At 42.2% G+C, this 15,422-nt stretch overlaps 1 protein-coding gene across 1 annotated transcript in view; it reads right to left on the reverse strand.

The window, feature by feature from the left end:
• The window catches only part of LOC128323920 (mucin-5B-like), a 79,418-nt gene extending 65,019 nt beyond the window's left edge, over positions 1–14,399 (reverse strand). The window contains exons 1-10 of the mRNA XM_053247898.1: positions 14,327–14,399; positions 13,531–13,602; positions 11,800–12,061; positions 7,367–7,481; positions 6,256–6,346; positions 3,577–3,686; positions 3,068–3,281; positions 1,886–2,011; positions 868–985; positions 140–278 (exon numbers count right to left, since the gene is read on the reverse strand). Of these exons, the coding sequence (XP_053103873.1) occupies positions 140–278; positions 868–985; positions 1,886–2,011; positions 3,068–3,281; positions 3,577–3,686; positions 6,256–6,346; positions 7,367–7,481; positions 11,800–12,061; positions 13,531–13,602; positions 14,327–14,399 (1,320 nt within the window). The remainder of the gene's footprint in view (positions 1–139; positions 279–867; positions 986–1,885; positions 2,012–3,067; positions 3,282–3,576; positions 3,687–6,255; positions 6,347–7,366; positions 7,482–11,799; positions 12,062–13,530; positions 13,603–14,326) is intronic.
• Positions 14,400–15,422: the final 1,023 nt, after the last annotated feature.

Below are 15,422 nucleotides of genomic sequence, written 5' to 3' on the forward strand. Positions count from 1 at the left end.
GATTTACTTCAGGAATAGTTACTCTGTTTTTTTAATCCCAGAAGCAGAAACGTGGTGTGGTCGGAAAACATTTTTGCTATAAATCTTTGCATGAATTTCCTGTTTTGAGGATAGCAGTGATAAATCTGAGGTGACTTGCCTTAGAGAGAACATAAGTACAGTCTCCATGGACATTATAACGTTTTTCATCGTAAGTGGAGATGTGTGATCCACCCTCTACTGAGCAAATGCCAGGACACGGAAGCTCTGTGCAGCTCCACTGGCCTCCAGTGCAGGAACTGGAAGAAAAGGAACAAAAGGCAATCTAAGTGATGATGCCATGTCCATTTTTTAGGAAAGTATTTTCTATCTTTCCATTGTTTCCATTGACATTAGCTTGCATTGTTTGCCACTTACAGTTCCATCCTTTGTATATTATCTGGAAACAAATGTTTTTGAAGCCTAGCAAGAGGTACTGGTTTTTGCTGAAACAGTCCACATTTTAAAACCTAGTGAAAAATTTTGGTGATGATATGTAGCTTAATGATGTGAAAGCTGCCCCTAAGCACTATCAATGCTTATCTTGACCAAGCTGAATCATATGGCCGTGTGGCTTATTTGGTAATGGTAAAATAACAGATAAGCATCCATCGGTACTAGCAGGAACTTTATGTGTAGGAATGATGCGATATGAGAGATTATGATGGAGTGCAGATTCTAGATCAGGGACCAAGATTTAGAAGCTGTCAAAATATCGATGAAGCCTTATTGGTGAATCCTCTTATAAAATGTTTGGGAATCACTAATTGTAATAGGACTGCAAAGCATGGATGAAGAATAGGTTTTTGCACAAAATATTAGTATACCCAGTCAAAGTATGTGTATTACCAAGAACGGGAGTAATCTGAATACGTTGTCCCTGGAGCATAGGATTTGCCATTGTAAACACAGGAACACTGCTCAAGGGGAATGCAACCAGAGCTGTTAATGTCATCATATAGAGTTCCTAAAGGAATAAGTAATATATACATTATAATGGATATTTAACATATTTGAAGAAATGTCAACATATAGTTGGTTACATGAAAAACTTGCAGGTGGTGTAAAATGTGCATGCATAAAATGTCCATGTAGAACTGGAGAAGGTGCAGAAGAGGGCAACCAAGATGATCAGGGGCCTGGAACACCTTCTTTATGAGGTAAGACTACAGTGTCTGGGGCATTTTAGATTGGAAAAGAGGTGACTTTGGGGAGGCATGATACAGGTGTATAAAATTATGCATGGAGTAGAGAGAGTGGACAGCGAGAACATTTTATCCCTCTCTCACAACACTAGAACCAAGGGTCATCTCAAGAAACTGGGAAATTTAGGACCAACAAAATGAAGAATTTTTTTCCACACAGCATATCATTTAAATCTATGGCATTCTCTGCCATGGTATGTGATGCCCACTAGGCTAGCTTGGATGGCTTTAAAGGGGGCTTGGACAAATTCATGGACAAATTCAGAGGCTTGGGAAAATTGCAGGTCTATCAGTGGCTACTAGTCTGGTGTCTATAGGCCACCTCCAGCCTCAGAGACAAGATGTCTCTAAACACCAATGCCAGGGGAGCAACAGCAGAAAAGAGGGCATGCCCTCACCTCTTGCCTATGGGCTTCTCAGAAGCGTCTGGTGGGCCATTGTGAGAAACAGGATATTGGACTAGATAGGCCATGGGCCTAATCCAGCAGGGCTTTTTTATGTTTCTTTTTAAAAAGCAGCAAATTATATCCACTCTAAAAAAAGCTGTCTTGGAGGAAAATTTCTTGCCTACACAGTGAAAATCATTAGAGGAGTTTATCTACCATAATTTAGATCAGTGAGCAAGCATGGTTATTAAAGGTGAAATGAAAAAGAACGCTTACCTGGAGGACAGAAGCATCCATCCACACAGTGGTCTTCACAGAGTTGAGACCTTTCAGCATTGGTGCACGTGTCAGTACAGGGGGACCCACATTCTTGATACTCCATGTTGTATGGACATGTGTTGACTAAAAAAAATGGATATGAATTCAAACTCAATTCCCCTTTTACACATACCCAGATTTAGATTGGCAGCCTCATGGTGAATCAATGCTGAATACAGAAGTGCTATTCTTTAGCTCCTATATGTCACACTTAATGCTTCTGATAATCTGACCCCCAAAGTCACCTGACTTTTTTTTGAAACCACATGCTACTAATGAAAAATATTTTGATTGACATCTGGATGCTTTTCACAAGAGTAGCCCTGCATAGCTTGTGAGCCACCACACAAACACTTGTGCTTTGCCATGGACTGGACACCCAATGCCCCCCCCCCTTTTTTGCAGTCCTAAGCAGCCTAGCCCATATTCCTCTATTTGGTATACTTTTTAATTTTTTCCCAACATGTCCTTTACATTTGGTTTTTAATGCAACTGCTACTTTCCTTTTTCATTGATAATTTAATACTAAATTAAAAACCAAATATAAAAGACATGTTGGGAAGTTGGAATATGGAAAGTGGTCCCCTCAAAATCTGGAACAAAGTAAGTGCTGAGAACTCAGTGTTGACTGAATACAGGTGCAGGATGGCTGTAGAGTCTGGATACATTTCCAAACTCCTAAAATGAATTGTTTAGCTGTGTTCTTCATGTAATTTTACCTTATAACTTAAAGAACCATGCTATAATTCATAGGGTAATTCTGAACGATGGTTGTATCCTCTGTACTTCTTCCTCTCAATTGTATATCATCTACAAATCTGAAGCATGATTTCCCTTTATATGAGTCATTAATGAAGATGGTGAACAGGACCAACCCTTGAACAGACATCTGTGGAACACAATGACAGCTCCTCCGGGCTTGATGCCGGTCCATTAATTTGCATCCTTACGACTTTGCAGCTTTATACCCTACTGTGTGTACTCTGCTATGGTTGCACCTTCTAATTCCCATTGAGTCAAATGACTTACTGAATGACATGTGGAACTGAAGCAGATGTCCTGCTGAGGTCAAGATGGATTATTCAGCCCTACATTCCTTTTTGCTACTGACTAGCAATGAGTCATTAGGGAAACACTTACAGCACAGTTCTGGGGTTCTCCAGTTTTGAGGGTGCCCCCCAGCATGAGCACACTGGCGGGAGTATTCAGCAAAAGTATCACAGAGGCAGGAGGTTATTTCAGGTTGGTCACAGAGGCACAAGTCTTGTACACAAGCCTCAATGTAGTCCTCCACCCCCACTATATCATTGCATTCAAAGAATTCAGGGCCATTCAGTACACTACGGCATATATTCTAGATGGAAAAGAAAAAGAAAAACAAATTAAACCGATAAATTCTACAATTTCAAAAAAGCCTGTTTTTGATTATGATGACGACAACAACAATGAAGATGTCAGCACTTTACAAAGTAACATGCATAAAAAGTTGGTCTCTTTCTCAAGGAACTCATAATCTAATTTCCAACAGTGGGGAAGTCAACTAAGGGTTTTCTCTGCCATGACTTCTAGCAACTGCTCCTTAGGATTCTAGGGATCCTTCTGGAAATAGGACTGATGCAAAGCACAAGGACAGGCAAAGATGTTCTTACGTATTCATCAGTGCAGTTGCTTAGAGGGGCTGGTGCGGGATCCTCGCAGTCTTCTGTTGGCCCATTCAGCTTCTGCATATTCCCAAATTGCAAGGCAGTTATGTGGGCATCTATGTGTAAAACAAAACATAACAAAAAAGCAAGGACGTATGAAATAGCATGGTGGTTAAAGTGTTGGGTTAGGGTTTTGGAGACTGAAATTCAAATCCACATGCAGCCATGAAACTCACTGGATGACTTTGGATTAGTTACTATCGTCTAGCCTCATTGGGTTGTTGTGAGGATAAAATGGGGGTGGGAAACCATGCATGCTGCCCTAAGCTCCCTGGAGGAAGGGCAGCATAAACATGTAATTGGTGTGATCTATCAGTACACTTTATATAAGGAGAATCCCTCTCATAGAATTCCTGTTCAATTTGTCAGTGAGAGGTGATACTTTTAGGGGTGTCCAAATGGTTGATAGCCACTTAATGGCACAGCGGGGAAATGACTTGACTAGCAAGCCAGAGGTTGCCGGTTTGAATCCCCACTGGTATGTTTCCCAGACGATGGGAAACACCTATATCGAGCAGCAGTGATATATGGAGATGCTGAAAGGCATCATCTCATATTGCGTGGGAGGAGGCAATGGTAAACCCCTCCTGTATTCTACCAAAGACAACCACAGGACTCTTTAGTCACTAGGAGTCGACAACAATTCAACGGCACACTTTACCTGTAAGTGGTTGATATCCCTGCTCCCAGAATGGCATTTAGTGTAACTGGGGGAAATGCAGTAAATAAATATCTTGAGGAGAAACAGGTGCTTTCCCCTTTGGGAGATCCTGTACTTTCCTCCGAACAGCAGCTGGGAGGACAGCACAGCCCACAAGGCTTCCACAGCAGTCCCTGTCAGCCCTGAGAGCTGCAGAGACTCAGCATAGACCGAGACACCCCCATATCTGAAGAAGGATGAGGTGATACTGGCTGACTGGAGACATCACACTATCCTGCAATGAGTATTGTTATGAGGTCCTTTAAATGTTGTCCTAAACTGCATGAGAGTCACTTGTCTCATTTCCCCCCTTATTATTAAACCGCCCTGAGCCATTTTTGGAAGGGCGGTATATACATCAAATAAATAAATAAATAAATAAATAAATAAATAAATAAATAGGATGATTGGAAAGGGTCAGTGTGTGTACAACAACAACAAATATTTATATAATGCATTTCAACAAATGTTTCCAAAGTGGTTTACATAGAGAAATAACAAATAAATAAATAAAATGGATCCCTGTCCCCAAAGGGCTCACAATCTAAAAAGAAACATAAGATAGACACCAGCAATAATCACTGGAGGGATACTGTGCTGGGGATGGATCGGGCCAGTTAATCTCCCCATGCTAAATAAAAAGAATCAGCATGTTAAAAAGGTGCCTCTTTGCCCAGTTAGCAGGGGTACACAAACACAGACACACACATTTTGAAATAACACCCTCCTTTATCACAGGGAGCTGAAGAAACACCCAGTACATTGCAACCAGAAACCTTTAAAAATGAAATTACTCCTAATCATGTACAGTTCTCTCTCATATTACTGCATCACTTCAGATTTCACATGGGGAAGAGGAAGCTAGTCATCTCTCGAATGCCTAAGCTTTTCACATGAAGCCTAATTTTAATGTGAGGGTCTGGGAGCTTTTAAACAAGCAATTCTGGCATCTGAAACAATATGGGGAATGGGGCAGAGCACATGCTTCACATGTTAAAGTCTAAGGTTTACTTCTAAGCTACTCTAATACAATGATCTCAAGCAGAAGCCCTGGCATGGGAAAGGCCTTTTCCTGAGAATCCATACAGTTCTCACCAGCCATACTAGCTGGACCATAGCGCTACCACAGACTAAGGCAGCTTCTTGAAATACAACAGTCTCACGACACAAACAGAACAGTAGCTATTCGAAACATGTTAGTATGATATCACAGAATACTTCATACTCCAAAGGGTCAAAATTGGAATAGCTGGATTGAAACCTCCCATGGATCAAGACCACATGGATGTGTGTGTGTGTGTGTGTGTGTGTGTGACTTTAACCCTACCCCAGCCCACAGTCCCAAACTGTTTTCCATCCACACAGCTACAGTTTGGCCTGGGGGAAAAAAAAGCTTCCACTGGTGCTCCCTCCCACTGCTGTGGTTCCAATCCATGGGGAGGAGGGCCCAATCCAGCTGCTTTTGGGCATTTAAAAAACAAGGGCATGCTTGCAAGGCTTGTGTTTAAAGTAAAGTCTAGTTCAACCCTAAAACAAAGAGAAGAACAGAATGGCTTCCCCAGCCCTGTATGAAGATGATTAAAAAAAAAAAACCAAAAAAAAAAAACACCAAAACTTGATGCTATCATCATTGCCATAATTCAAATTTTGGATACCAATCTCTTTTGATCATCGTGAAAACTGAAATCCATCTCACTCAGAAATATTTAGCAGGTGAAATAAAAACAAAGAGTGTCACACATAAGGCAAACCAGCAGGTTTTTAATACTAATGTTTAATATACTTTATGTTTTTGAACTTCATTTTCTCTAAAATTGATGAAAAGCAGGAATGCTGAAGAGATTGTAGCTTTATGGAATTCACAGAATGACTGATGCATAAATTGTGGGTAACCAAATTCAATAAGCAGTGTTTGTGATACTTACGGTTTGAAAAGAATTCATTGTAAGTTGGAATGCCATTAAAATCCCCACAAAGCCCACAGGTCTGATTGGCATATTTTTCATCCAGCTCCATCTGAAATTATAGAGAAGAAAGTTGAGAAAAGTTAATAGATGGACTCTCCACAATATATATTGAAAATGAATGAAAGCAGCTTCACTAGATACACCAAAATTGTTTCCATCAATGTTGTGTTTCAACAATCTAATTCAAACTTAGTTGATAGAAAATTGGGGTTTCATTTATGAGTCACAGACTCTGATGAATTCAGAAAAGCCTAGTTTCCATTGTAATATCCATAACAGAAGCAGTGCCCACTTCTCCCATTTCTTTCTGGATTCATTCACTGGGTGGGGGGAGGGGGGCAAATGCAGATAAGGTTATAGCCCTTAAAATGAAATGTCATGAGGAAATGAAAATTGAGGTAACAGGTGACACAATGTGCAAAGATGTTAAGATGTTAAGTGCATAATCTAAATATGTTTTTATCTTTAAAAACAAAGCCCAAATGCCAAGTGGGAGCACATCTTGGTAGCTTTCTTCAGTTACATACAGATGGCAAATTTCTATGGGAAGGGAGAAATGGTACAGCAGCATGACAGATGTGGGCATACATAAAGACACACACACACACACACACTAGTAACAGATATGAGCACACCAAAGAACATTCTGCTGATTTTCATGTCCAGAGAAGCTGTTACTTAGACATTGAGCTGTTTCTGTTCAATGGTTACTGAGCACGTGCAGAGTGAACTTGCATGCCGAGGGTGCATTTAGTGAGGGATTTCCTACTTTCATAAATGGCAACATGGTGTGATACTTTATTGTAGCATTTCTGTTGTATTCTATCTAGCAATCTTTTATGCTTTTTAAAATTAGAAGTTTGTCCCTGTGGGGATCATGTAGAGAGTGTGGAGGGTGCAGTGAGAAAGGAAAGGTGGGGGGGAGGAGAAGGAGAAAAATGGAGTTGTTTCTGAATAAAGCTTAGTTAAAACAAACATAACATTGCTTCGTGTTTATGAGGGAAGCAGCTATAAAACATTTTCCTTTGGATGATTTCAATTCTATAAATCATTTACCACTTATTCTTACCATTAAGCTGTCTGCTTCATTCCACATTAATACCAGGCCTATCTTCACAGTCACTTTCACATAGTTGCTAACTCTCTCAATAAGAAATCCAGGGCCACTGTAAGGCTGCTGAACCCTGATAAGAAAACAACAGAAACACTGAGTGTCATCCATATCACAAGAAGAAAAGAACATGCAAGAACCTGTGCTTCAAAGCCCAGTGCTGTAATGTGATTTGATGATATATCTTTCTGAATGATTCCTTCTGGGTGCCCTTAGATCTACAGACTGGGGAATAGCTTCTTGTACTGATTGCTTAACTGTTCACCTTACACCATGGAACTCTGGGTGGGGGAGAAAGGGTAAAGATGTGATCCTAAGAGTCAGAGTGCTTCTGACTTCATCTTTTACAAACAGGTATATAGAAAGCAACCAGAAGATGGCAAAAATTGGTGTAATGCAGGAAGACTCAGTTGTAAGTATGAGATCCCATTTCATAAACTTCCTGGGACCATCTTTGGGCTTTACTCATCGTGTACTTGTATGCAGTCTTCCTGGTCTTACAAAGACATGTGTCTTTGGGCCATCTTTGGTCCACTTTCCTACATGATTTTTTTAAAATAGCAGTAGAGAAATATAAAATGTGAGAAGTTGAATGTAGATTCTAGATGTGGATTTCTACAGCACTTAATTCAATGTTGTAACCATTCATTTTCTAAAGTACTGACTTTTAAACTTCCTGCCTACAGGTAGACGAATAGATGTTGTCCACATCTATCTGTCTGCTTCGGAGTCCCTCTACATTGCAGAAGATTGTAGGCTGCACTCTTGGATGCACCCTTGACTCACGCCAGGCACCAGCAAGACCTAGCCTTTCCTCTGCAAATATAGCCTAGAAGAGGGATTCCCAACTTTGCCTCCCAGATGTTGTTGGATTACAACTCCCATCATTGTGGCTGGAGATGATGGGGTTTGTATTCCAAGAACATCTGGGGACCCATGGTTGGGAACCCCTGCCCTAGACCATGCAAAGCACTCCTCTGTGTTGGTGACTATGCAGTGCAGGAGGAGATGGGAATACCAAACATGCTGAACAAGCAATCTTTAGGCTTGTGTGATAAGCTTTGGTTTGGAACCCACAGTTGCGAAATAAATAGCCCATCTCCTGTGTGTTTGTGTCACACACTGTTCTGAGTATGCTTCCTGAATGGAAGGGTGTCAATAGTGGTAACTCATACAGCAATGTAACAGGAACCTGCTCTGAGGGGGTGTAATTGCTTCTCAAAACTGTTTGGAGATCCAGCTCCAGATGGCATCAACATTTTGCATGGATAATCCTAATGGCCACAAGAGGCACTAGAAATAGAGATAGTCAGTTAGGGTCTCCTCTTTCCTGTTTATCTCTGCCTCTATGATCCCTCAATTGATCGAATGTACTCGGGAACTTCCTGGGTGTGACCACCACCTCCTCCTTCTCCTCTTCCTCCTCCACAGAATGCTTGTATGACTACTGTGTAGCTAGCAGCTAGGGTATAGGTCTTTCCTATCATCATGTACTTCTAAATAAAGTAGATTAGTTTAATCTTAAGTCAATCTCCAAGCTGTTGCTCCTGAGACCTTGAGGCTATTCACATGCATGGGGAAAACGGGCTAAGGGAGTTATAAGGTTTTGCATGCCCGTGTGAACCACTGGGATTGGGCTGATCCCGGCAGCACCATGGAGGCAAACCCACCTATGAAGCCTCCCTTTAAAATGAAGTTAAGGGAGCGAGCACTCCCTTAACCTCATTTTACCGATCGTCTGTCAGACTCGGGGAAAGGAGGGGGGGTCCACACAACGCAGCATGCACTCGCACAGTGCATTATTGGCGCTCCGGAGGGAGGGGGCAGGGCGACGCATGGAGATGCACCCCGGCCCTCAGAGCAACTGGCAGCAGCTGGTGATAATCTGGGTGGGGGAGGTAAGCTTTTCGAGGCTTCCTCCCCTCACCCCATTGGAGTCTTTTCTCTGCTTGTGAGAAAGGGCTCCTTGTTAACTTCTGCTGTAATGGGAGTGAGTGAGCTCCTGAAATACTCTGCTGTATATATTGAAATGTCATCTTACGTGGCACAGCGGGAAAATGCTTGACTAACAAGCAGAACGTTGCTGGTTCGAATCCCCGCGGGTACTATATCGGACAGCAGCCATATAGGAAGATGCTGAAAGGCATCATCTCATACTGCATGGGAGTTGGCAATGGTAAACCCCTCCTATATTCTACCAAAGAAAACCACAGGGCTCTGTGAGCGCCAGGAGTCGAAATTGACTTGACAGCACACTTTACCTTTACTTATATTGAAGTAGCCTGCCCACAAACACTAACAGGTTTGGGCTCCCCAGGCTAAAATTTTAAATATTACTTATCTCCACAGAAACAGTACTGAAGAAGTGAAACATTTGTTTGGGATGAATAAAGCACAGGAAAAACAGGAAGGCAGCACCCAAAAACTGAACCAAGAAAGAAAGAGCTGTGGGTTGGTCAGAAAATATTCATTTATTGCAGAGTCCGATTTATTGAGCAGAAAAATGTACATGTATTGCAGAATCCCAATGAGTTTAGAACTTGAAATAGAAGGTATTCTTCAATAAACATATATTTCTGCACCAACCCACAGTTCTTTCTTTTTTGAGATGAATGTAATTTTAGTTGACTGTCAACAAATAATTTGCAATTAGGTAAACTCAACTAGTTAAACCAACTCCTATCTTGGTGTGTGTTGTCCAGAGTCCAACACTTAGGGCATGTTCACCCTGGCTCTGTGAATACGATTAGTAGCTGCCCAGATCACAGAACTTTATAGCTGGACCTCCTAAGCTGATATCTGCTGTTTTCACCATCTCCTGAGCCACATGGCCTGGCAAGTCAGTCAGACAGTCCTCAAGAGGCACTGTTACTAACCACTTGAGTCCAATCACCCTGAGAGGCTGGCCTAGGGAAACCTCTTCATCAACTGTTGCCTCAGGCCAATTGCCTGAGGCAATTCATGGAGGAGAGGTCTATCATCCGCTACTAGTTGGAGGGCTATAGGCCACCTCCAGCCTCAATGGCAGGATGCCTCTGAGTTCCAGTTGCAGGGGAGTAACAGCAGGAGAGAGGGCATGTCCTCAACTCCTGCCTGTAGGCTTCCAGTGGCATCTGGTGCGCCACTGTGTGAAACAGGATGCTGGACTAGATGGGCCTTGGGCCTGATCCAGCAGGGCTGTTCTTATGTTCTTATGCCTGTCAATTCCAGATCCCCTACATCCCCTTTGCTTCCACCACCCTGCTGTTGTGAACAAACTGAGTTCAAACGAAACACAACGCCCAATTAACAAACCACTCACCAGACAGTGCAGAGTAGGCAAAAACATTCTCATTCTCCCAGTGACATTGGCATGGGGGAGAATTCCTACTCAACCCTCAAAGGGGTTTGTAAGCTTGTATTGCCCCACATGTGGGTCAGGAGGAAGAAGCTGGGGTTTTAAGTTTTCCACCATCCCTATCCTTTGGCCTCAGCTTGCATGCTCTTGTGTGATCCAGTTGGGCACTGTCTATCTCCCCCAACATGATATAGGCTTTGGCTTGATTCCCTCTCTCTCCAGGCCAACCATGAAGCTGCCCCCCAACCTCCAAAGGTGGAGACAGAATGGAATTGGATCAAGAGTGGTTGAATCCAGTCGTGGAGATCCTGCAGAATTACTTACACCCCTCCCCCCAAATAAATTGATTGGAAGGAGACATGACCAAAGCAGTAAATTGTACAAAGACGTACAGGCAGCCTCTTCTATGGATGCGAAATTTGGGCTCACAGCAACCTTTAATTAATTAGTGCATTTCCCACAGCACAATAGTGGTTCTCTCACAGAATACTACTGTACCTTGGTACTCAGTTTGAGAATTACTAGGTTAGCAGGGGGAGTACAGCTTGATCCTGCCGAGATATTGGGTGTTACCTAGGAACATAGGAAGTTGCCATATACTGAGTCAGATCATAGAGCCATCTAGCTCAGTATTGTCTACCCAGACTGGCAGCGGTTTCTCCAAGGTTGCAGGTAGGAATCTCGCTCAGCCCTATCTTGGAGATGCCAGGGAGGGAACTTGAAACCTTCTGCTCTTTCCAGAGTGGTTCCATCCCCTGAGGGGAATATCTTGCAGTGCTCACACATCGCCTCCCATTCATATGCAACCAGGGCAGACCCTGCTTAGCTAAAGGGACAAGTCATGCTTGCTACCACAAGACCACCAGCTCTCCTCCATGTAACTGGCTGACTACAGACAGGAAACGGACACATGCAGGGATTAGGAAAGGCTAACGGGGGTCCAATGGCCATGTAAATTGGCCCTTAGATAATGGATGTTGAGCTCAATCTGTTTATTAAAGAATCTATTTGAGAAAACTGCTCTGTGTGATATACAAGAATACAAGAATTTTACCTTTCACCATTAACCAAAATGGTATCCGATTCCATTTCAAAATCGACCCCATCAGTCCTCATGGTCACTGTACTAATAGTGACATTGTTTCCCATCATTGTGTGCCTGATTTGGATGTTGAAGTCCTCAAAGGCAGCATTGCAATGGGAGGAAAAGACATAGTTGCAGAGGCCAGTGAAACGATAGATGTCCCCATCAAATGTCTTGAAGTGGAATTTGCCCCACGTGCTACACACTTTCCCATTGTGAGCTGGGTTGAATGCTGTGAATTCACAAGAGGTCATAAAAATGTGGTTTAGATGTCATCTGTTCATATTAAGATCATTGTGTGCCTTTTTATCAATAGCTTGTTTCTTAAGGTCATTTCATATACCTGATTATATATTACTAGCACATAGACCATTACAAATAGGCTTTTGTTCCTTGCCTGCTTTTCTCTTGGTTGGTCATGGACATTTCTTTTGCCTCATCCATGTGCTCATCTTGGAACAGAGGTAGGCTGACTTTGCTACCAATTTCTACTCCAAGCTGATTGTGGGGAGGAGATAGGAGGGGAAAAGGCTGACTGAAGAGCCAGAGGTGTAGCTATAACTGAGCAGATGGATACAAAGAACTCAGGCCCCGAGCTCCTGAGGGCCCCTCAGCTCCACCCCCTCCCTATTTTCTTCATTATCTCCCTCACTCTGAGGGGCTGCCAGGGAGAGATGCAAAAACAGGGCCCCTCTCCCCTAGCTATGCCCCTGTGAAGAGCTGAGATGGAGGAATGTGGAAGAAAAGCACTTCCTCCACTCTCCTGTCCCTCAGCCCTTCAGCCAAGCAGCTAGAATGGCTCAAGGAGTCCAATTCTGAAGAGCAAAGTAGCAGGCAGCAGGTTCTCACCCTACTTCTCTGCCTCTTAACTCGTCAAGCATCAGTCATGGCACCTCCATGGACCAGCTATCTGCAGCTGCTTCTCCCCAAGGGGAGGAACAGATCAGTCCCCAGAGGCCATTGGAGGAGGCGCTGATGGTTAGCATCTGGTGTCCAATCTGACCTAGTGCCACACTGCCTTTTACAAATATGTATATGATGTACTTTTAATGACTTTATTTAATCTTATTGATTTAAGATGGCCTACAGATAAAAATAAACATAAAACTCATAAGTGACAAGTTTAAAAAAACAAACAAACAAATAGCACAACAGCAAATGACACATTCCAGTAAGATTCCAAAGGTGGTAAGATCCCAAATCTAAAAGCAGCATCAGTGGGTCACATGATGTGCAGCATTACAGAGACATAACGCTGCACTGCAGGGCTTGAAAAGCAGCGTCGGGGCTGCTCAGAATGGGCAATTGCACAGGCAGTACTTCCACAAGTTCCCCCATTGTTCCAAATGGGGAAACCTGCAGAAATGCTCCTTGTGTTTGAGCAGCCCCAATGCTGCTTTTCAAGTCTGCAGCAGCCCCACAGCTAACAATGCACATCATATCAGCCAATATATAGAATAAATATATCTGGGCAAATAACATTAAGTTTACTTGGCACGAGCAACTCATAAGAGTAGACACCAAACATACAAACCTAGGCATGGTATTGCACCGGCATGCACTGTTTTCAAAGCTTAACAAGGTAGCAGATACTTTTCTGTTAAATAATCTGACCATGAATTTATTTTCCCATGTTGCCTTTCTGGTGAACATATTGGATATGCAAAGGAATAATGGAGACAATTTGTTTTACTCACTTACATGTTATAACTGGTGTTGTTGTCAGTGGTGGGATGATGGTAACTTTTCCAGATACACTCTCTGTGCTAGAAACTACGAAGTGGGAGAAAAAGAGAATAATTGTACACAAATCTGTCTATCTATGACTACACTTACTGCAGATTATAGGCACAACCTAATCTTCCAGGGAATTAACTAGGATACCTGTGTAAATGCCCCTGTGCCAGAAAAGCCTCTGTGGGGAAAGCAGCAATCCCAAAGTGGGGGTGATCTCTAAAGCCCTACAGGAGCATATTACCCACAAAGCTCAGGAGACGAGGAGGGATGGTGGTAGGTTTCTGAGAAATGCTGAGGCTTTCCTTCCTATGGTCTCCTTTGGACATTAGAGATTATCTGTACTAAATGTCTTTAAATGTCTGAAACCCTACATGGTAATATCCCCACAGAAACACGAAATGGATATCTATTTCATACTATATGATGCAGAAAACTTAGAATGTCTTAAGAAGCTTATATTTGTATTGAAACAGTAACTTCTCAAGGACAATTATCCTTCTTTATTCGGTCCCCAAAGCTGTCTCCATCAAGATGTCACTAAATATATTCGCTTCAGGCAGTACAAAATTAAAATACCCCAGCTAATATAGAAACATTAATTATTGAACTGAAATAGTATTAAAAGGGGGGAAATCCTAATTTAAATTAAAACATGTACATAGATAACAAAACAGAATGAGTTATAACTTTGAATGTGAATTAAGATATATCCGATAACATGGGTTTTTAGATACGAAATGAAAAGCAAAGGAGTTTTTACCTTTCTGTTGGATACAGCAGATCGTTAACACTAGGGCCCATAAGGGCATCTGCAGCCCTTTCCCAAACCCCATCTTGAATGGAGTTTAGTGTAAGGATACTCAGCCAGCCTCTGGCCAGAAGGACTAGCTCACCTGTACTCTCAAAGCATTATATAGCAGGAGATTCTGGCTATTTTCCCAGCTTGTTTGACAGGGTCTAACAAGGTGGGGCTGTGAGGATCTTAGTAGATGCGGAGGTAAACAGAGGATGCTCTTCCAGTTCCTTGGTGAGTAGCCAAGCATGTTTGCCTTTAGGGAGGTGTATTATTTTTTGTCAAGGTTCCGTCTAATAAAGGAAATTACAAATGAATAGCAAAAAGGTAAGGTATCTTCCCCACAAAAAGTCATTGAAGATCCTGGAAAAAAAGTCAAGGACCTTTTGAATTAGTATGTGGTTTTTTGAATAACAGGCAGGTCTCTGTTTAGTATTCTGGTTACTGTTAAGTGATGCCCATCTCATCTGGCAAAAAAATTCTCTTTCCTTGTAAGCACTGTGAAGGAGTAGAAACTTTTTACATATGAGAAACCACTATAATTTTTGAACTATTCTTGTAAATGTTTTGTCAGAGGCTTATAGTAAGAGAACCTGAGTGCTCAAGAACAGTGCAGGATGACAACATCCTTTTTCTGTTTATATTCAAGATTTATGCATCATGTGTTTATATATATATTTTCTGGGACTTGAGATGTAGTCGTCTGTGTTAGGGGTAGAGCCTTAAGCGGATCCAGTGGAAGAACCAAAACATTTCTTGTAAGTTTGTGATGAAGCCCAGTGATTTTAGAAGGTTTGAGGGAGGAGCTGTGCTGCTTCAAGAAACTGACCCCAAAGCAAAAAAACCCTGACCAGTTTAGTTTTGTTCAGTTGGTAACCCTATTACCAACTTCTAGATTAGCCCTTTGGTATATGGAAGAACTACAGGGGCTGAAGCGTCAAGGTAGATGGCTAGAGCACAAGTGTGGAAAGACTCCTCTTGAACCCAACAGATTACAACATGGAGCAAATTTGAAAATCTGTGCTCTGGCAATGTGTGCAGCAAAGAAGCAGTTCTCTTCTGC

The sequence above is a fragment of the Hemicordylus capensis genome, chromosome 1 (genome assembly GCF_027244095.1).
Source record: "Hemicordylus capensis ecotype Gifberg chromosome 1, rHemCap1.1.pri, whole genome shotgun sequence".
In the NCBI taxonomy this organism is placed as follows: Eukaryota; Metazoa; Chordata; class Lepidosauria; order Squamata; family Cordylidae; genus Hemicordylus; species Hemicordylus capensis.